Source organism: Bacillus rossius, chromosome 13, assembly GCF_032445375.1.
Source record: "Bacillus rossius redtenbacheri isolate Brsri chromosome 13, Brsri_v3, whole genome shotgun sequence".
NCBI classification, from domain to species: domain Eukaryota; kingdom Metazoa; phylum Arthropoda; class Insecta; order Phasmatodea; family Bacillidae; genus Bacillus; species Bacillus rossius.
Genome location: NC_086340.1, coordinates 49,360,616 through 49,384,089, shown reverse-complemented (window position 1 = coordinate 49,384,089; position 23,474 = coordinate 49,360,616). Strand labels below are relative to the sequence as shown.

General features: G+C 46.6%; 1 protein-coding gene across 1 annotated transcript in view; it reads right to left on the bottom strand.

Annotated features, from left to right (window-relative positions):
- Positions 1-702: 702 nt before the first annotated feature.
- LOC134538559 (nudC domain-containing protein 1) overlaps positions 703-23,474 on the bottom strand; it is a 105,316-nt gene continuing 82,544 nt past the window's right edge. The window contains exons 9-10 of the mRNA XM_063379982.1: positions 21,704-21,923; positions 703-1,797 (exon numbers count right to left, since the gene is read on the bottom strand). Of these exons, the coding sequence (XP_063236052.1) occupies positions 1,559-1,797; positions 21,704-21,923 (459 nt within the window). The 3' untranslated portion in view covers positions 703-1,558. The remainder of the gene's footprint in view (positions 1,798-21,703; positions 21,924-23,474) is intronic.

Here is a 23,474-nt window from a genome sequence, read left to right as displayed (position 1 = left end):
GGGTTCTACGAAAAGGAATATACCAAATAAAATCAAGCTGCTGTCACCAAACAAAGCATAAAACGGCCCAATGCGTGGTCGCTTCGTTATTGCTCGCGCGAGAGGCGAGACGTGGAATGTTAGAAGAAAGATAAATGCGGGGGAGACAGACGGCAGCCAGTGTGTTTCCTGCGTGGGGAATAAGTGGCGTAGCCTTTTTTTTTTTATGCTGGGTGAAACGACCTTTTTCTGTCAACCCATGGGAAAAGATAATTGCTTGAGCTGTCAAAATAAACATCGCTGCGGCAGTTAAAACAAGTCGAGGCGGGCGTGCATCCAGTCGGTCGCTGTGTACATCTACTTGAAAAACATAACATATCAATTCATAACAATTCCTTATAACCTACACGTATTGCCGGATGTTTTCAGCCTGATCAATGCAAGTTCTTTAGCCACGTTTTGAATGAAAACAACGGGCGGGCCAGTGCTGTGCCTTGTTTTGCGGACACATAAAGCTTTTATCAATTTGCTGACAGTTTTAATATATTTTTACTCTCGTTAAAATGAAGTAGATAACGTGATTGTTAACAAGTACAAGCAGCATCCGAGATCGGCCGCAGCGCACGGTACGGGGAGAGGGTGAGCAAGGGCGAGCGAGCGTCGACTACCATGTTCACACGCTGCGGCCGGAGGGTTTTTCCTGCATTGTATTAATAGTAATTAATATTTAATGGTATTTTATTTATTAAGTCATAATACACAAAATCGGAAATAAAAGTAAATAAAAAAAACAGCATAAGTCATCAACAATAATTCACAAATTCAAGCCAGAAAATATACCAAATCGGAATTCAAAAACTAAGCAAACATTGTCAACCGATAGTAATCATAATCAAGAGAAATCCAGCAGGTAGCTTTTCCTTAACTGCGTACCACACTAGACACTCGCAAAAAGCTAAACGTAAACACGTTGCCACAAAAACCTTTATCTGCACCCTGCCGGCAAAGGGACGTGGAATGGGGGTTGTCAAGCGCTGACAGCGGTCGACAGGAAGTGGTATCTATTTTTAGATATGCGCTGCCTACGGCAGTACAGCACTTGGCAAGAGAAATGCAGTAACACGCTAGTCACCACAAGAAACTTATTTTCTGTCCGATTTTCTTTGGATTTTCGGCAATTTTTTCACGGTTCCTCGAAATCGGATTGTAATAGAGAGGTGGTCGCAACAAAAAGGTTTTACTGTATTTTTTTGGTGGTGGAGTATCAGTTGCTTGTCCTTGTAGCAGCCAGACATGATGTCACTGCTGCAGTATCGCCACACTCGTCGGCTGACCAGCTTGTCTGCGTAGCTCAGCCCACTGCCGGTCAGCGTACGTGTGGTGGGGGCAGCTTTTCGCGAGTTGAAGCATCGGTTATGAATACAGCCGCATTTACAAATCGGCTGAACATTTAGTAAATGTAGGAGAGATGTAAGCCTGGGTGAGACACAAAAAAAAAAAATCAGAAGTTGTGCACATATTTTTTTTCCCGATGCTTCCAATATCGCCGATGCCTTGGAATATGTCACGGGCGGCCGGTCTAGGCCTGGTCGACGCGCAGCGCCACGAGCGCCTCGGGCAGCAGCAGGAAGAGGGCTGTGCCGGAGCCGTGCGCGCCCAGCACCTCCGCGTCCGTGTCCAGGCTCGCCAGCTGCTGCTTGGCCACCCGCGCCACGCGGCGGCCCGTGGCGCGGTTCCTCAGCTCGCCCGCCACCGCGCCGGGCTGCCGGTACAGGTACACGCGCCGCGTCGCCTCGCACACTGCCACGTACGACAGGTCTGCGGCACGAGCATCCCTCATTCTTCTCCAGGGTCGGACATATACTTTTAAAACTAATCTGAGGCTGTGCACAAGTGAATCAACAATACATTCTAATTTAAAAAAATATTATTAATCAATTTATCTTAAAGAATAATTAATAAATACAATGTGTTTCATGTTGTGAAATAACAAAAAAAAATTCTTCTAAAAAATTTGTCTGTAAAGTCGGTTTACGGACAATAACTTTACGTGATAACGTCATAAGAAAACATTGACGAAAAATTGCATGCTTTTTTTTTAATTTTCTAATATTATTTACAGTTTTTTGCAAATTTAATTTAGATAATTTGTCTAAATATAATCACGAACAATTAGTTAAAAAGCCCGCCTTAAACCTGTTTGATATTACAGAGGATTTTCTCGCACAGTGATTGGCCGGTTCTTGCACGCTCTGCTCAGGCGGAACGTGACAATTTTTTTTTGCGTGCAGCCGGCGTTCATTGATTTATAAGACGTTATCACGTCAGAAAAATATTACTAATCATTTTATCCTAAGGAATAACTAATGAATACAATGTGTGTCATGTTGTGATATAACAAACAAAAATTCTTCTAAAATAATTTACTTAAAAAAATTTAATAACCTACATTTAAGAAGACTAACCATGACAATTTCATAATTTTGCTTTCAACTTCTTTATGCATCACAGAGTCATTACACATAGAACCAAACAATTTATATTTAATCAGGGTGTCTACAGGTCACAAAAGTCATGACAAAAGTAAAGAACCTGAAGGACTGGTCACGAAAGTCATTTAAAAGGTTCCAAAAATTAACAGTAACTTACTTTCTAGCAACCTTTTTGCTAGATAGCATTAATTTTTTGACACCTCACTTTAGTTATTTTTGTTGTACATTAAACATTGGTAAAAGTTCTGTATCACATATCCAAGTTAATCTCTTGATCCCGATGGCATGATCCTGTATGCATTCATCCTGTGGTAGATGATGCTTGCTGTTTCAATTTAGTACATCGAAAGATCCTGGCCCAACAAAAACACTTGTGGCATAACAATGAATGATTGTTAAGTTTTAATACAAAAAAAAATTTTCTTTTTATTCAACTTAAGATCATAATTTATTGTTAAATCACAAGTTTTTGTTATGTGAAGGATCTTTTGATGTACTAAATTAAAAAAACAAGCATCATGTACCACAGGATCAAAATGTACAAGATCATGCCATCAGGATCAAGAGATAAACTTGGATATGTGATATGGAACTTTTACCTAAACATTAATAGCTACATAGTTTTAGAATATCAAAATAAATCATGTATAAATTATCTCTGAAATGTTTTTTTTTTATTTTCTAAATTAAAAATCTGCACATTCCTGCAAATAGACATTTTTACGTTTTTAGTATTATCAAAACTTTATTTTAATAGCAGACGTTTTCCAGAAAGAAAAAAATACAGAAAAAAAGTGTTGACGACAGTCGTCGTACCCTCCCAGATACAGAGGCCGTACCTGGCCACCGACGCGGGCCTGAGGGGGCCTGTTTTCCCCCCCCCCAGTGAACCCCAGTGTGTGCGACGGCCAGGGACGCACCCGCGTGCGCCCTAGCATGCCAACGAGTGTTTTTTCTATGTGACTTTATCTTTTATTTCAGTGTGTATATATTTGTAAACGATTAAGGGATTTGAATGTGTGTAATTAACTTATTTTATTTATTATTCATTGTGCAAGTTCGCTGTGTAATTAATGTCTCGTGTATGTCTTTGTAAATAATTCAATAACTTTTTCTGAAGTGTTTCGCCCTAGTATGTAATTGCAGCCTGGCGCGCCGCGGGACGGAGCTCTCTCCCACGCCGGCCGATTTTCCCCTCCCTCCCCGCCACCCGCGGGCGCCGGCCCGCGGGCGAGCGGGGAGAGGCAGTCGCGTCCTGGTCTCGAGCGGAGACAGACGTGTTCGTTGCTCCGCGAGCCGCGCACGTTGCGCTCGGGATTGAACGTTCGCTCAGTCCGCAGTCGGTCACGGCAGCTGAGCTGCCACCGCGAATCAGCTTAGCATTGTTAACTTACGAGTCATCGGGAGACGTGTCTAGCGGGCAATTTCTACAACGCGAACGTGGTGCTACGAGTCTCTGAACTTTTCGCCGTCCACGGAACATTACGTAACGGGCCGCGTATGTACAGCGCTCCGTCTTCGGGCCCTCTCTCACTGGGTCAGCCTAGCATTAAAAAACTTTACGATTCGCGCCGAAACGTATTTGAGAACCGCCCCGTCATCAGGGAGTCCGTGTCGCCGTGGTAGGGCACTTGTTCCGCGACGGTTCCGCCAGGCTGCGGCAGGACTTTATAAGCGTTAATAAAAGACGGCTCGTGAAATTCGTTAATGCCGTGTTCTGCTTGCGACAACCTACCAACATTCCTCGCAATCACTTCACTCTCCCTCCAGGTCCCGCCTTTCCCGGTCCCGGCCACGTTGGCCTGGACCCACACCTCTCCGACGAGGGCAGTACGGGCATAACAGGACATTTATTTCAACGGGAAAACGGGGACCTGAAGCCGAGGGACGTCATTTGGCGCCCAACTAGTGTGGCCGTAAGCATACGCAAGCGCACGCAAGCGCACGCAAGCGCACGCAAGCGCGCAGGTGCAGGACAGAACGGAAGCAGGTGCGGCTGCGCGGCGTGGGAGCGGCTCGAATTCGAGACGTCGCGCCGGCGCGCCGGCGGGAGATAACGCAGCGCGGGAACGGCGCAAACACGAGACGTTTCGGCGAGAGATAGCGCGTCGTGGGGGACAGAAATACAAGACGGCGGTGCAGCGGTATCCCGGACTGAAGATAACGCGCTGGGGAGGATCGTATTGTATTACTGGGGGAGATTGTGTTCACGATCCGCGGATCAGTAGCACAGGAGGACAGGATGGCGTGGAAACAGGCGGGACAAGAAAGATACGATCTAATCAGTTTCGAAACGGACTTGTGTGAGGAGGGAGACTCCGCGAAAATGGACGTAAAAAACGAGGTGTGCGGGTCCGGCGGCGCGGCCGAGGGCGCGAACAGCACGGACAGCACAGTTGAGGACAGTAATCGGGAACAGGGGGACAGGCACGCGGACGCAGATGGGCCGGTAGAGCGGTACGTGAGCGCGCAGTTTGAGTTGCCAGAGTTTGCGGGGAGAGACAACGAGGACCCGCGGGAGTTTTTGCGGGAGTGTGAACACCTCCTAAAACTGTACGAAGTGCGACGGGCGGAGTGGACGCCGCGAGTGGCGGGACAGCTCCGCGGTGAGGCAAGGAACTGGTGGTCAATGGCCGGGAGTTTTGATACCGAGTGGGGACATTTTGTACGCCAAGTCAAAACTAGGTTTGATAACGATCAGGCGCGGGCAATGTGTTTGCGGACATTTTATTGCCGAAACCAGGAGGAGGACGAGAGTGCAGAGCAGTTCATTTACGAGAAGTTACGCATGTTCCGCCGATTGGGGACAAGTGGCGACGTGAGTGCGGCGTTGCCAACCATTGTCGAACAATTGCTGCCAGAGTTTCGCCCCTTCATGAGGACGGCTGCTGGTCGTGACACGGAGGAGTTCGTGGCCCTCGCCCGCGTGATCGAACGTGACATGTCGCAGTGGAGGACGGCACTCAGGGGCGCGAGAGCTCCCCGTGCTCGCTCGGGGCCGCGGGGGGTCACCGTCACAGAGGTCACGGACAGTGACTTGGCCGTGGTGAGCTACGCCGGCGGCGCGGGACCGCGCAGGACAACAGACCGCGGTGGCACCAGGGAACGCCCGGAACCAGCTGCGACAGGAGGAGGACGTCACGAGCGGACAGATACGAGAGAGAGGGACGAACGTCCGCCGCGATGCCGTTTTTGCCCGGACGCGTACCATTGGCATCGCCTCTGCCCCACCAGAGCCGCGTGGGAGGAGGCGCGCGAAGGCAACACGTCGCAGGCGGGAAATGCAGGACCGGGGGCGGAGGGACAACTGGGTGCCGCTCCCCGGCCCGCCAGCCACCGGCAGTCCCAGTAACTGACAGAACACGTCGACCACCACCGGCGCCTACCGCACTAACGTCCTGTATGCCGCCGGGAAGCAGGGGACAACGGGACTACTCCTCATCAGCTGTCCCCACGCCGAGGCAACTGCGGGGACAGCTGACTGCCGGCGCCACCACCGCGGCCCTGAGGCCGGGTATACCAGGGCCGGACCAGCCGCCTCGTCGACACGCCGTCGACGGGGTGGACAACCAGAACGTCAGCGCAGGCATCCCGCCGGCCATCTCCGTGCAGGGACAGCTGACTGCCGGCGCCACCACCGCGGCCCTGAGGCCGGTTATACCAGGGCCGGACCAGCCGCCTCGTCGACACGCCGTCGACGGGGTGGACAATCAGAGCATCAGCGCAGGCGTCCCGCCGGCCATCTCCGGGCAGGGACAGCTGACTGCCGGCGCCACCACCGCGGCCCTGAGGCCGGGTGTACCAGGGCCGGACCAGCCGCCTCGTCGACACGCCGTCGACGGGGTGGACAATCAGAGCATCAGCGCAGGCATCGTGCCGGCCATCTCCGGGCAGGGACAGCTGACTGCCGGCGCCACCACCGCGGCCCTGAGGCCGGGTATACCAGGGTCGGACCAGCTGCCTCGTCGACACGCCGTCGACGGGGCGGACAACCAGAGCATCAGTGCAGGCATCCCGCCGGCCATCTCCGTGCAGGGACAGCTGACTGCCGGCGCCACCACCGCGGCCCTGAGGCCGGTTATACCAGGGCCGGACCAGCCGCCTCGTCGACCTGTCGTCGACGAGGTGGACCACCGGAACGTCAACACGTCGGCGCCGGAGCGAGCCGCGGACCTCGCCGCGAGTTCCCCACGCCCGGACGGCCAGGTGGCCGGGGGCGGTGGGGGACAGACGACTGCACAGCTGGGGCAGGTCGGCCCCGAGGAGCCGGAGCTGCTGCGAATTCCTGTCCGCGCTAACGGGCGGGAGATGCTGGCCCTGGTGGACACCGCCGCCAGCCGAACCTACATCGCGGCCCACCTGGTGGGAGCGGAGGCAGTGACACCGCGGAGGGAGCTGGTGCAGCTGGCCACCAGGGACGCCGTCGTTGCAGCAGGGGGCATCACTCAGGTAACAATGAGCATCGTTGGTCACGTTAGCCACGTCGAGGCCTGGGTGGTCCCCGAGCTCCGCGAGGGGCTGATTCTGGGGGTCCCATGGCTGCACGAGGTCGACGCCACCGTGGAAGTACGAGCTGGCCGGATGCACTTCGGCACCCAGGGGCGCTGGACGGTGTACGGCGTGCACCAGGTTCCCCCCAGTCCCCCTCAGTCAGTCATTCGCCTAGAAGACCTTCAGCACGGTGTTCCAGAGGAGTACGTCGATGTCATCAACCATGTCCTCACCTCTCAGGCACAGGTATTTGCGGCCGCGGACCGGCTACGACGGACAAACGTGACGGAGCACCGGATACCGATGGTACCGCACCGCCCTCCCTTTGAGAAGGTATACGGATTTGGCATCCGGGAACGGGAGGCCATACAGACTCAAATTGACGAGATGTTACGTGACGGGGTAGTGGAACCCAGCACCTCCCCGTATAACTCACGGGTGGTGCTGGCCACCAAGAAAGACGGAAGTCTACGCTTTTGCGTAAACTTCAAGGCGATAAACAAACTGACCATTCCCGCCCCGCCCCCGCAGATCAATATCACAGACGCACTGGCAGGACTGGGGGACGCCACTATTTTCACGACACTAGACTTAAAATCAGGCTACTGGCAGGTGCCGGTATGTCTGGAGGACCGCCCTAAGACGGCATTTACGGCACCAGACGGTCGACGTTACCAGTTCTGCGCCATGCCGTTTGGTCTCATGGACGCCCCTGCCACGTTCCAGGCCCTGATGGTACGTGTTCTGGATGGGTACATTGGTGAGTTCGCCAGTGCCTATCTGGACGACGTTATCATCTGGTCCAGGACGTGGGAGGAACACGCGCACCATCTGGCATTGGTGCTAGAACGTATGGCCAGACACGGACTGACGTGCGCCCCAAAGAAATGCTACATTGGGGCCACGGAAATAGAGTTCCTAGGACACATAGTGACGGCGGAGGGGTGCCGCCCCCGACCTGAGCAGTTGGAGCTAATAGAGGGAAAGGGGGCACCGAAGACCAGGAAGCAGCTCCAGAAGCTGCTGGGGCTGCTCAACTGGCTGCGGTCCTTCGTCCCCGACTTCGCCACGGTGACGGCCCCGATGACGGACCTACTGTCGCCGAAGACTAAGTTCCGGTGGACCCCCGCCGCGGACGAGGCCTTGCGACAGGTGAAGCGCCGGTTCAGGAACTGTCACACGCTCTCACGCCTGGTGCCCAGCCGCCCCATCTTCATCCAGACGGATGCGAGTCAGGAGGGGATGGGGGCGGTGTTGTACCAGATGGATGACCGGGGCGAGAGGCGCGTGATCGAGTACGCCAGCGCCAAGTTTGGGCAGGCTGAGCGGAAGTATCACGTGAATGAGCAAGAGTGCCTTGCGGTGGTCTGGGCCCTACAGAGGTACCGTCACCACGTCGAGGGCCGCTCATTCACGCTGAGAACCGACAGCCAATGCCTCCGCTGGTTGGACTCCGCTCAGGGCCGGAAGTCTAAGTTCACTCGGTGGGCCATGCTGATCCAGGATTTCTCGTTCACGGTCGAGCACATTCCTGGACGTGAAAATCAGTTGGCCGACGAGTTGTCCCGGAATCCGGACCCTGAGAATGAGTTCCACGACGACCAGGGCTGGGAGGAAGTGCTCCTCCCTGAGCGTGAGCGCGGGGTAGAGGACTCGGTGCCGCGACCGTGCGCGTTGTACGCGCTGACAAGCCCCACTGCTCCTGCACCCGACGCGCGACCCGAGACTATGACTGACCTGCTGGCGTGGGTCCACGCGGCGCAACTCCGGGACCCCGACACCCGGACCCGACTGACAGAGTGTGGGGAGGGGGTGATACCGGGCTGCCGGAGCCTGAACGGGGTGCTCCAGACCAGGGGGGCTCACAGGTCGAGCGGGTGGCGGACCCACGTGCCGCCCGAGGCCAGGCGCTGGGTCCTGAGCTACCTGCATGACCACCCCCTGGCGGGACACCCGGGCGCGGAGCAGACGCTGCGTGAGGTCAGACGGACGTTCCGCTGGCCTGGCGACGCAGCAGAAGTGAGACGCTACGTGCGGGCCTGCCTGCGTTGCCAGGAGCGGAAGTCCAGGCGACCCGACGGCAAGGAGCAGCAGGTCCCACGACGGCCCCGGAATCCCTTCCACACTGTGGCGGTGGATATTATGGGGCCGTATCCTCGCACGTCCCGTGGTCGGCGATTCATTGTTGTGGTCACGGATGTCTTCACCCGCTGGGCGGAGGCGTTCGCAGTACCAAACGTGAAAGCCGGCACCGTGATTGCCCTGCTCGAGCGCGAGTTCTTCCCGCGATACGGGTACCCCGCTGTCCTGCTGACGGACAACGGGGTGCAGTTCACGGGGAGAAGCTGGCGAGTGTCCTGCGCGGGTTGGGGGGTGGAGCATCACACGACGCCCACCTACCATCCGCGCGCGAATCCGACCGAAAGGCGGAATCAGGACATTAAAACTCAGCTGCGCATCCGGTTGGACGAGGACCACACCAAGTGGGACCTGCACCTGCCGACGCTGCTGTTTTGCCTGCGCCGTCGGACGAACGCGGTCACGGGCCATTCCCCCGCTGAACTGGTGCAGGGCCGGAACCTCGCCCTGCCCGGGGAAGCGCGAGCAACCCCCGACTTGCACGACATGACCACGGACGATCTGCGCGAAGACGCCCGACGTCGCCAAGCTGACTACCTGACTAGACGTACGCCGCAGACGCACCAGCCCCCAGCACGACTAGAGCCTGGCCAGCAGGTGTTTGTTAAGTGTCATCACCTGTCGGCTGGCGAGCGGGGCTTTTGCGCCAGTCTGGCTCCTAAGTGGGCGGGGCCACAGGAGATCGTAGACAGACTGGGCACCACCTCGTACCTCGTGCGTCGCGCCGACGGACGGACAACTAAGGTGCACAGGGACGACATTCGACTGATAGGCGACCCGCACGACGAGTACGACCACGACGACAGCGGACCAGTGGACGGTGACGAGGCCGAGGATGACGTCACCGAAGGTGTACTGGCCGACCTCGGCGCCCCTGTGGTGGTACCGCCGGAGCCGGACCTGGGACGTCGACGGGGACACGCCCACCCCAGGTCACTGCGGGGGGTTGGCAGGAACGTTGACAGGGACGACGACACACGGGACGGGACCGATGACAACGTCGCAGTAGGAGTCCTGGTCGACCTCGATGACCCCGTGGTGACGCCACCGGAGCCGGATCAGGGACGTCGACGGGGACACGCCCACCCCAGGTCACTGCGGGGGGTGGGCAGGAACGTTGACAGGGACGACGACACACGGGACAGGACCGATGACAACGTCGCAGTAGGAGTCCTGGTCGACCTCGGTGACCCCGTGGTGACGCCACCGGAGCCGGATCAGGGACGTCGACGGGGACACGCCCACCCCAGGTCACTGCGGGGGGTGGGCAGGAACGTTGACAGGGACGACGACACACGGGACAGGACCGATGACAACGTCGCAGTAGGGGTCCTGGTCGACCTCGGTGACCCCGTGGTGACGCCACCGGAGCCGGATCAGGGACGTCGACGGGGACACGCCCACCCCAGGTCACTGCGGGGGGTGGGCAGGAACGTTGACAGGGACGACGACACACGGGACAGGACCGATGACAACGTCGCAGTAGGAGTCCTGGTCGACCTTGGTGACCCCGTGGTGACGCCACCGGAGCCGGATCAGGGACGTCGACGAGGACACGCCCACCCCAAGTCACTGCGGGGGGTTGGCAGGAACGTTGACAGGGACGACGACACCTGGGGCACGACACATGGACGGGCCCCCACGACGACACCGACTCAGCCTCCTACGGGGGGACAGCAAAAGGGGAACGGTGGTTGGCAACTGGCAAGAGGGGGCGGGGAACGGACGCCCGTCAGAAGGGGCGGAAGGGGTCCGCGTGGCGCAAGCATGGCAGAGCTGGAGCGCTTCGTGGACCGGGTGCTCCCGCCTGATGACGTCAGCGCCTACGCCAACGACACTGATGGACCACTCATCGAGGACGTAACACATGACAACACTGCTCAGGGCGACCTGGTCGACCTGAGTGAACCAGTGGTGACGTTGCCGGAGCCTACCCAGAGACGTGGACGGAGGTACGTCCACTCCTGGGAACGGCGGGTGACGGGGACGGACGTGAGCAAGGACGTGACAGACGGGGTAACGGTCCGGCTCCTCAGTGGGGAGGGCGATGTCGACAGGGCCCAGCAGGTGGTCCTGGACTTGCCTTCCGGGGAGCCGAGGATGACCGCTCACGCGGGGAGGGGACCGGCGTTGCGCCGGTCCACGCGTGAGAAGACGGCCCCCCACTACCTCCGGGACTACGAGTGGGGGAGTCAGCGCAAACCCCGCGACGTAAGACAAACGACCGACGGGGGGTTACGCTGCAGCGTGATGCAGCTCCTGCCCCAGTTTGCCCGACCCGGACGGAATGACGTGACGAGCTCCGACGACCAGACAAGTGGCCGGACGCGGACGCGGCTGCCGGTCTAGGTCGGCGTCGGGGGCCAGGACGGCCTCGGGAGAGGGGGGGCATATGACGACAGTCGTCGTACCCTCCCAGATACAGAGGCCGTACCTGGCCACCGACGCGGGCCTGAGGGGGCCTGTTTTCCCCCCCCCCCAGTGAACCCCAGTGTGTGCGACGGCCAGGGACGCACCCGCGTGCGCCCTAGCATGCCAACGAGTGTTTTTTCTATGTGACTTTATCTTTTATTTCAGTGTGTATATATTTGTAAACGATTAAGGGATTTGAATGTGTGTAATTAACTTATTTTATTTATTATTCATTGTGCAAGTTCGCTGTGTAATTAATGTCTCGTGTATGTCTTTGTAAATAATTCAATAACTTTTTCTGAAGTGTTTCGCCCTAGTATGTAATTGCAGCCTGGCGCGCCGCGGGACGGAGCTCTCTCCCACGCCGGCCGATTTTCCCCTCCCTCCCCGCCACCCGCGGGCGCCGGCCCGCAGGCGAGCGGGGAGAGGCAGTCGCGTCCTGGTCTCGAGCGGAGACAGACGTGTTCGTTGCTCCGCGAGCCGCGCACGTTGCGCTCGGGATTGAACGTTCGCTCAGTCCGCAGTCGGTCACGGCAGCTGAGCTGCCACCGCGAATCAGCTTAGCATTGTTAACTTACGAGTCATCGGGAGACGTGTCTAGCGGGCAATTTCTACAACGCGAACGTGGTGCTACGAGTCTCTGAACTTTTCGCCGTCCACGGAACATTACGTAACGGGCCGCGTATGTACAGCGCTCCGTCTTCGGGCCCTCTCTCACTGGGTCAGCCTAGCATTAATAAACTTTACGATTCGCGCCGAAACGTATTTGAGAACCGCCCCGTCATCAGGGAGTCCGTGTCGCCGTGGTAGGGCACTTGTTCCGCGACGGTTCCGCCAGGCTGCGGCAGGACTTTATAAGCGTTAATAAAAGACGGCTCGTGAAATTCGTTAATGCCGTGTTCTGCTTGCGACAACCTACCAACATTCCTCGCAATCACTTCACTCTCCCTCCAGGTCCCGCCTTATCCGGTCCCGGCCACGTTGGCCTGGACCCACACCTCTCCGACGAGGGCAGTACGGGCATAACAGGACATTTATTTCAACGGGAAAACGGGGACCTGAAGCCGAGGGACGTCAGTGTGTTGGACTAAATGAGCATAAATATCACACAAAGTGTGGCATAACTATGTATAGTATATCATTTAATGAACGCTGAATCCATGAGACGTGGAATGTTAGAATGTAGAATGTTATAAAAGAAGGGAAATTACGTGTGTGCTGTGTGTGGGTAAAAGGGTCAAACCTTTTTTTAGCACTATGAACTAACATTTTTTTGTCAACTACCTGAGCTGTCTAGACAACCGTCGCCGGCGGCAGTTGGAGAACTAGAGGGGTAAGGACGGGTGTGCATCCAGACTGTCGCCGTGTATATCCACTTGAAAAACATGTCGTAGCATGACAGGATAACATGGTAATTTCTTATGTTTATAGTCAGATGTTCTCTACCAGATCCATAGAAGTTTCATTCACCAAGTTTTGAAAGATGAGAAAATATTTTTAGTGATCCTGAAACTTCTTTATATTTCGTGATCCCGCACAACCCTACTTTCTATTCATTTTACGCAAATTATACATCCTATTATTATTTTAAAAACATGCTGGTCAACTACTTTTTATAAAATCAAGCCTAAAACGTAACAAAATTGTAGCCCAAAATATGTGCTGATCACCAACAATCCTTCACCAACACAAACCAATAATAAAAAAACAATAAGTCTCAACAAACAATAATCTAAACCAGATAAATCCAAAAACTGCGCAAATCCAAGTCGTACTGACAGAGCAGAGAGGGTAGTGTGTCCAAGATCAGCTATACCACAGTGCTTGGTGCTTGGCATAAGCACATGCTGGCTGGCACCACATAACCGTTATCTACAGAAAGGGCGTGAAGAGGATCGACAAGGAGGGAGGGGGTGTCTACTAAGCCACGTATAGTACAGCACTTACCAAAAGAAATGCAGCACAATGCACTGAGAATAAATTTTCTGCAGATTTCCTTCATATTTTTTACCTATTTAATACAAATTTTTTATTGTTTCAAAAAGGGGTATAGTTAAAGAGAGGTGGTCAGGATAAACAGGGTCATAACAACTGGGTTTTAGTATACAGTCAAACCTCTCTGAAACGACCCCTCACGGTTCCCAGGAATAGGGTCGTAATAGAGGGGGGGTCGTAATAGATGTTTTCCAAAATTTTCAGTTCATTTCAACCCCCCCCCCCCTTCCCAAACCACTACTCGCTAACCAGCCGTACAATGGCAGGATGCTGTCACTCACAATGGTAGACGGCTTTGCTTTAAACCAACTTCAACCTTTATGACAAGTCCGTCGCCTTACAGGCCACCTCTAAAGAAAATATGTGTTAGTTTACATGCACGTTTTCTGCTTTCCGTAGTTAAATACACTAGAACCCCGATGTCACAAACCCCGGATTTAACGAAGCAGTGATTTTACGAATACATTATCGGGAACCGTCAAAAAATTGGACATTTTGACCAAAATGTGAAAATCAGAAAATAAATAAATTTAAAAAAAACCAAATGAAAGATCATTAAAATCTGTTAATTTTAACACACAGCGTATTTTTGTGTCTGCTTTAATACTTCCAATAATGTTCATGTAAGAATAACAGAAAAATAATGGGACATTTCCTTTAAAAATATAGCAGCTGTAGGTTCTGCAACGCGAGTGGGCGCACACTAAGCTCTCGCCCGGCTGGCTGGTGGCAGCGGCTTCATGACGCATAAGCTCACCCCTCCCTCCCTCAGCAGTGGCGTAGCCAGGATTTGTGTATGGGGGGTGTTAAGAAGCATCCCCCCCCCGCCATATTAAAGCGGGGGTCCGGGGGTCCTCTCCCGGAAAAATTTGGATTTTAAGGTGTAAAATAGTGCTATTTTAGCAGTTTTCGGTACTTAAATTTAAATATTGTAATGGTAAAAATTTTATTAATTTTAATATGAAATTTGTTTGAGTGATGAATAAGAAATTAATTAAAGATTTGGTGCCAACAAGGGGGGGGGGGGGGGGGGGTGTTTGAACCCCTAACCCCCCCCCCCCCCCCTGGCTACGCCGCTGTCCCCTAGGTAACATTCTTCAAGGCTAGCTCATCCCTCCCAGACACACAAACCATCTAGTGTCCTCCCTTATAACACCCCAACTTCGCTCCCCTTTGAAAAACCTTCAGTGAGAAAATGCTCATTTCACCCTCCCTTCTCCCGTAAAATTGGGCTATTATGAATGGGTAGAGCCAAGATTATATGGTTTTATTTTGAATCTTATTTCATCATTTAAAACCACACATTTCGTCGTTATTTCGTCTTTTAAAAAAAATATGGGTTTATTAAGCTATTCATGGTACTTACACAATATATTTCACAATTGTGACATAAAAAATAGCAGTTGGGCCTATTGTGTTGTTTAGAATCACATGTAATCAACATTTTAATGTTCTGGTTAAACATTTTCTCTTAAAAAGTACCATACATTCTCAGGAACCATAAAAAAATCTGACATTTTGGCACCAAAACAAAAATAATTGAGGAAAAATGGTAAAACTCACAATAAAAGCTTATAAAAAGCCATTATTTAACACGCATCATATATTTTGTGTGGGTTTATATAATCATACTAATGTTCATATAAGAAGAGGAAAAAAAAAATCGGACATTCTGCCTAACAATACGGCAGCAGTAGCTTGTGCAACGTAAGTGGGAGCACGGGAATATTGTCTAGACAGGCTGGCGGCAGCACAGGCGGCGGATGCATGACGCCATACGGCTTACCTCTCCTTCCCTTGTCCAGACTTCAAGGTTCATCCCTCCCAGTCATACAAACCATCGTGTCTCTCTCCCCCTCCTCCTTCAACGTCCTTTGGCATGTGAAACTGTCAACATCCTTCTGGTACATCCTTGTGGTACACAGCAGTTTTATAGCTGTCGGTGTTGTGGTCAATTTTGACATCCAGCATTATGGTATTTCGGCGTTGTGGTAACGACCCCACTTACTTCTGCTGTACTTGTCTCATTTTTAATATGTAACTGTGCAGCTGCATTGTCTGCACATTAATGTTTTTGGGTCAGAAGCGTAGAAACCTTAATGTTTGACTTCTTCCGCCCGTAATCACGCATTTACGGGAGGCTTAGGCATTGCAAACAAAATATGGGTAACTTTATACTTAATTTAACAATTATTTTTAAACAATGCTCAAAATCCAGAAAACCACAACGAAAACAAACACCTCATAAATAATCGCACTAGCTACGTTAATCGTTGATGATAAAATAATTGGTTTTCACGGCAAACTTGTTTACAGCGTCGTAGGATTTCATATTTTGAGGTTACGATTGAAGTTCCATACTTGTTGTATGTCTCTTTCGTGTTATTCAACTATAACTTTAAAATATGAGTATAGGAAAGTTTAAAAATTAATTTCAATAATTATTAAACAATAAATATTGTCGTTCGTATTATACTACAACGTAATTTACGTATTAAAGTTTTTGTCAGAAGAAACTTGTTTAAATGAAAATAACGAACAAAACAGACTGACCAACATATCTCAAACATTCGCAGCCAGCCGATTTATTTTCAACCCAAACGTAAAGGCACCGTTAAAAATATAAAAGTAAATTTAATCTATGTTATAAGAATATGAGAACAATTTACGAAAGAAATTGAACATTGCATTTTTATAATTATATAATTATATAATTATGTATAAATATATTTCAAGCCCGTGACAAATTTTATTTTTATAGTGCAACAAGTGAACAACCGTTGAGAAAAGGAAGATGGCGACTAAACTAAGAAATCAAAATAACCGTAGTATCTTCTAGAAAAGTAATGAACTTACGGAAAATCATTTTAAATATACGTATGTATAGAGACCTGAAAACGTAGATATTATTTTTCTCAAAAATAGGCGTTATTTTTCTGAAAAATAGGTGTTTTTTTTTTTCAAAAATAGGTATTATTTTCCTTACTTTAAAACTGGTACTGATTTTTTTTTACAAAATTATGAATTATTGTTTACAAAAACTAACTTGGGAATGCACCACAACGCTGAAATGCCAAATTGACCACAATGCAGACAGCTAGAAAACTGCTGTGTACCACAACGCCGAAATACACTAATGCCGAAAAATGTCATTGCAGGACTGCTACAAAGGTTAGGTTAGGTTAGGTTAGGTAAGGCTAGGCTAGGCTAGGCTAGGCTAGGCTAGGCTAGGCTAGGCTAGGCTAGGCTAGGCTAGGCTAGGCTAGGCTAGGCTAGGCTAGGCTAGGCTAAGTTACGTTAGGTTATATTACGCTAGGTTAGGTTAGGTTTGATTGTGGTATTTCGGCATTAGGTACATTTTAGAAACACACACAAATTCATTCAGTTATTTCGGCGTTGTGGTACACAGCAGTTTTATAGCTGTCGGCGTTGTGGTCAATTTTGACATTCGGCATTATGGTATTTCAGCGTTGTGGTAACGACCCCACTAACTTCTCCTGTTCTTGTCTCTTTTTTAATATGTAACTGTGCAGCTGCATTGTCTGCACAGTAACATTTTTGGGTCAGAAGCGTAGAAACCTTAACGTTTGACTTCTTCCGCCCGTAATCACGCATTTACGGGAGGCTTAGGCATTGCAAAAAATATATGGGTAACTTTATACTTAATTTAACAATTATTTTAAAACAATGCTCAAAATCCAGAAAACCACAACGAAAACAAACACCTAATAAATAATTGCACTAGCTTTTAAGGGTTTATTACGGTGGTGTGCCATTACTATACAGTATCTATTTAAATTTACTATAACATAATTATTATTTATTTATATGATATATACATATATTGAGTTTTATTGCGGGTCTGTCAAATATGTAAATAGTAAAGGTGATTGGTATATATTACTGTTTTGGAATGCCCAATACACAAATCATGTACCTAATATAAGGAACCAAACACATGTTTTAAATTATATTTTGTAGGTATACTAGCAGGACGTTATGTGGGGTCCAGCTTTTATCAAAAGTCCAGATCTAATCGAATATTATTGTTTATGATAATTATTAAAAAACAATTTGAACTAGAAATGTTCTCGTATATCAATGTTGCCTCGACTTCAGTTCGGTAGATTCAGATACTCGTAAAGTCTACAAGACTACTGGTTTTAACACAAGTTATGGTAAGGAAAAAAATATTGAATATTGATGATTCTTTCCATAGCATCAATTTCTGTGGCCATCCAATATATTCAGTCAAACCGATATTCGGAAATAGTGAAGATAATCAGCTCACCTCAGTTCTAGTTTTATGCACCTCAATTTACTCATAATAAGCATTATATTCTTCACAAATATCATTGCAATCATTTAATTCCATCTTGATGTCTTAATTCAGTATTACATATTCTGATTGACATGATTCCCAAAACCCTTTTCAACAATTCAAATCATACTAGTCAAGCAGATTTTTCTATGGCCTGAGGTCATAGTTACCATCAAGCTTAAAAAAAAGAGAAACACTTATAACTAAATATATACTAAATACAATGGTAATATTAAAACAGTTAACATGTGCATTGAGAAAAGAATATGAAATTGCATAGACAACTATGTGAATTAAAGTTAAAATAATAGTCTTTGCAGGCTGTTTGTATTACTGCTGCTATGAAATGGTCCCAAAGCTTTATAACTATGTATCACAATGTCATTGAATTAACTTATTTCAGTCTTTAACACATGTTTACATAGTTTTATACATATAAAATTATTTGTATATTATTTTTGTTTATTCTGAGAGGTCATTTACCCGCTCAAGCTACGTTACTCGTTGATGATAAAATAATTGGTTTTCGCGGCAAACTTGTTTACAGCGTCGTAGGATTTCATATTTTGAGGTTACGATTGAAGTTCCATACTTGTTGTATGTCTCTTTCGTGTTATTCAACTATAACTTTAAAATATGGGTATAGGAAAGTTTAAAAATTAATTTCAATAATTATTAAACAATAAATATTGTCGTTCGTATTATACTACAACGTAATTTACGTATTAAAGTTTTTGTCAGAAGAAACTTGTTTATATGAAAATAACTAACGAAACAGACTGACCAACATGAAATCTCAAACATTCGTAGCCAGCCGATTTATTTTCAACCCAAACGTAAAGGCACCGTTAAAAATATAAAAGTAAATTTAATCTATGTTATAAGAATATGAGAACAATTTACGAAAGAAATTGAACATTGCATTTTTATAATTATATAATTATGTATAAATATATTTCAAGCCCGTGACAAATTTTATTTTTATAGTGCAACAAGTGAACAACCGTTGAGAAAAGGAAGATGGCGACTAAACTAAGAAATCAAAATAACCGTAGTATCTTCTAGAAAAGTAATGAACTTACGGAAAATCATTGTAAATATACGTATGTATAATTAATTACGATACATTTTTATTTTGATACGTAATTTTTAGGTGGATTTAACAAAATTTCTTTAAAATGTGCCAAAACCATGATAAATAGGCGTTTTCAACTAAAAGTGCAGAAATTCGCATTTTACATGTGAAAATGCTTAAATTCGCGTTATCGCGGTAGCAAATTTTTCAGGTCTCTACGTATGTATAATTAATTACGATACATTTTTATTTTGATACGTAATTTTTAGGTGGATCTAACAAAATTTCTTTAAAATGTGCCAAAACCATGATAAATAGGCGTTTTCAACTAAAAGTGCAGAAATTCGCGTTTTACATGTGAAAATGCTTAAATTTGCGTTATTATTCGCGTTATCGCGGTAGCGAATTTTTCAGGTCTCTAGCTATCACCAAACAAAGCATAAAATGGCCCAATGCATGGTCGCTTGGTTATTGCTCGCGCAAGAGGCGAGACGTGGAATGTTAGAAGAAAGATAAATGCAAGGGAGACAGACGGCAGCCAGTGTGTTTCCTGCGTGGCCAATAAGTGGCGTAGCCTTATTTTTATGCTGGGTGAAGCGACCTTTTTCTATCAACCCACGGGAAAAGATAATTGCTTGAGCTGTCAAAATAAACATCGCTGCGGCAGTTAAAACAAGTCGAGGCGGGCGTACATCCAGTCAGTTGCTGTGTATTGTCAACCGATAGTAATCAAAATCAAGAGAAATCCAGCCGGTAGCATTCTTTGCCTTAACTGCGTACCACACTAGACACTCGCAAAAAGCTAAATGTAAACACGTTGCCACAAAAACCTTTATCTGCACCCTGCCGGCAAAGGGACTGTGGAATGGGGGTTGTCAAGCGCTGACAGCGGTTGACAGGAAGTGGTATCTATTTTTAGATATGCGCTGCCTACGGCAGTACAGCACTCGGCAAGAGAAACGCAGTAACACACTACTCACCAAAAGAAACTTATTTTCTGTCCGATTTTCTTCGGATTTTCTGCAATTTTTCACGGTTCCTCGAAATCGGGTTTTAATAGAGACGTGATCGCAATAAATGGAGTCGCAACAAAAAGGTTTTACTGTATATGCATGTAAATAAAAACTCTGACACAAAAAAATTGTAAAAATACCTTTTTGAAGGTCCTGTGAAATTGTTTCTGTTATAGTATGGCTATAAACAGAAGTGAGTCGTCGAAAGACAAAATTCCAAGTTTGGAAGAGCCTTCTGGAAATTAATGTTTTATGTATTCAAGCATAAAAACTGTTTATTTTGTAATTTTTTGTGACCTGTGACCAGTCTTTTAGTTTATTATTACTCGTCATGACCAGACACCCAGGTAACATGCAGCTGTGACTGGGACTTACCTAACAGTTTGTACAGAGGTTTAAATTCACAATTATATATAGATATCAAATTGAGCCTAACTGGCTTGATTAATAACAGTAAAATACGGTTAAAGTGTTTCATAAGGGACTTAAAAATTTTGAAGTACTAAATATAATAATATTAATAATTAATTAAATTAATAAATTAAATAAATTAAATTAACTAAATAAAATAAATATAAGGATCAAACCATGATGAAATGGATCAAATTCGTAACTGTTATTTGCTTCTGTGAATACAGTTTTTTTTTTAAATTCAAATCAAATATCACATTATTTAAGAATATATAGTATTCTTTGGAATTTAATTTTTTTATACAATGGAAACTTTTTCCACATTTCACAGGAGTTCATGAATAACTGATCCAAAATACAGTCAAACGGAAAAAGAGAAAAAGGTGTAAAATAAAAGAAAAATACCTGGCAGCACTTTTTCTTAAACTAGTATAACCATACATTGGAAAATTGTTTTGTTGAGCCAACTGATTATGTATATAAAAATGATTATTAATAATTTTAAATCATAATCATAGATTTTTTTTACATATACAAACTTGATATGTATAATTTTGCACAAAAATCTAAAATTCTCAATAAATCATCTTTCCTTCAAACAAGTAACAATTATTCAACTAATTTTTTTTTGTAAACTAGTCTCGCTTGCAATTTCTACTGGTAATGATAATAAATAATAAAAATAATTACTGTATTTGAATTCAACTATTTGTAACATTAAATCTAATATCAAATATTTTTCTAATACTCACAGTCCCCTAATTATTAGAACTTAATAAAAAGTTATAAGTAAAACTTTATAGCTCCAAACTTCATTAAAGGTATATCAGACATCTACATTTTGTAGGCCTGTGCAAAAATTTGACTAAATGAATCAATCAAAGCTCTTTTCAATATTTGATTTGACTTCACTTCAAAATTACCTATTCCTTTTATTTGAAGCTTTGGTTGTGATGCAAAGCTTTGAAACGTTAGACGCTTAAGATTCGCCCATGAAAATATATAGATTTTTTTTTGTGTTGCTTGAATGAAGATGGTTATTAAAAAAAAATTAAAAAGTTGGCATTCTGTTTGCTTTTATGAATGCTCAATATTATATTGTGCATGGTAATTTTATGATTTTTACTGAATGATGTTACAAATAGGGCTCAATTGGTTAGTCACTTAATCAGTTCAAACATAAAAAAACGTTAACAAATATTTTTTTGTTTACTTCAATCATGATAGTTTATAAAATAAGTGTAATATAGCTTCGCTGAGAACAATATTCCCAATTTGATTCAACTTTGAAAACATTCTATTTGATATTCGCTTTGCATTTAACATTTTGGGTAATTAAGTCGGTAGTGACGACGAGGGGTGAGTCCGGGCCTACCGGGAGCGCACACGGTGAACTTCCTCTGCTGCTTGGAGGCCAGCACGTAGCCGAAGGCGAGGAAGGTCCCCACGTGCGTGCAGGGCCAGTCAGCATCGCCCGGGCGCGGGGCCTCGGGCTGCCACACGCAGCCGTCCACGTCGTGGCGCACGCACATCGCAGGGGCCGACCCGGGCCTCAGCTGCGCGCTGAACAGCCACTGATGGCCACCCAGGTTTATCTGCGCAGCACGGTACAACATACCGTACATGCTCTAACATCAGTTCCGAAGGTGATATTCACGGTATCTACAGCTTACCCAAGAACCATATTTACCTGAACAGTATGTGACTGAATGTAATGCGATACCAAACTTTCTGATTAGTAGTTTATGAAACAGATTTTTATCTATTGTAAATTACAATTTAATTTTAGAGCATTTGTAAATTATTTAAATTATTAACTTTCGTCAGTAAATAGTCTCTTTAGAAACACCAAGCCGCAGTTAGAAAAAAAAATTCTGTTTTATGACTAGTTGAAAGGCAGCTGTTCAGAAAGCAAAGAATGCAGTGATATACGGTGGTCGTCTGAGGGTGGAAGAGGAGGGGAAGGGGGTGTCTTCCCCAGCAGCCACAGTGAAGAGAAGTAGACCAACTCCAACTGCACTGTCCAACTGTCATCCTGCATCTCTCATCTGTCACGCCTGTGCAGAGGTTCAGAAAGCCCTGAACTAAAGTGGGATATGTGACACATTTAAGTGGTAAGCCTATAGTTTTTCAACTAGGCTGTTTCCAATGGCAAAATACAAGTTTGCAATTATAATGATACCCCCACTTTTAGTTTCCACAGTTTTGGTAAATATTATTGCATTAAATTCACGTAAATACAGTAACTAAAAGACCCAAAATAAACATTAACAGTTACAGCAGCTTTTTGTTTACTTCCATTTTGTTGTTTTGAATGCTACTATATTTGTAGTCAGTAGTCAGATAAATACAAGAAGTTGGTAAGTGTCCACTTACATCATGTGGAATTTATCCTTGAGAAGCTTAATGCTTTATAGTTTCTAACATAACAATTGGCATGTTACTTACTGTGAATAGTTTATCTATACATTGTATTAAATTTGACCTATTATACATAAAAACTGCCTTGTGATACAAAAAAGTGACACAAAATTTTATTAAAAGGTCTTGAAATTAGTACAACAGCAATTTTTAGATGCACTGGTGTTTTATGTCTCAAACTGACATTTATGAATTCCTGTTTCAATATCTTGCTAACATCAATATAATGGATGGCTGATGGTAGGGGTGTGCGAATAGTGGATTTTGATGGTCAAATATTTTTGAATCGAATAGTAAAATTTTTGAATAGAATGCGAATAGTTTCGAAGTCGAATAGTTGTAATATATTTAGTTTAAATTTAAACAAGATATTTTCTGTGAATGAAACCACAAAAAAAAAAGTTCACTTAGTATTTTTAAGAGTTATTGAGGAAATGAATTTTTATTTGATATATAATATAATATTTAATAATTGTTATCTATTGTTTTTCCTTTTGGTTACCTCAATGGAAAAATTTGGATTAAAAGAAATGTGTAGCATGGGAAATTAATTTCATTATACTTCATATGTGACCAGAAAAACTCAGTGATTAACTTCAATGCTCAAAACAAGTATATAAAAAGCTTATCATTGAATAAAATATTTGAAACAGTTAATTTTAAAGGTTTTGTAAACGATTGCAACCGTTCATCAAAAATACGGTAGTCGTTAGCATTCCTGCTAA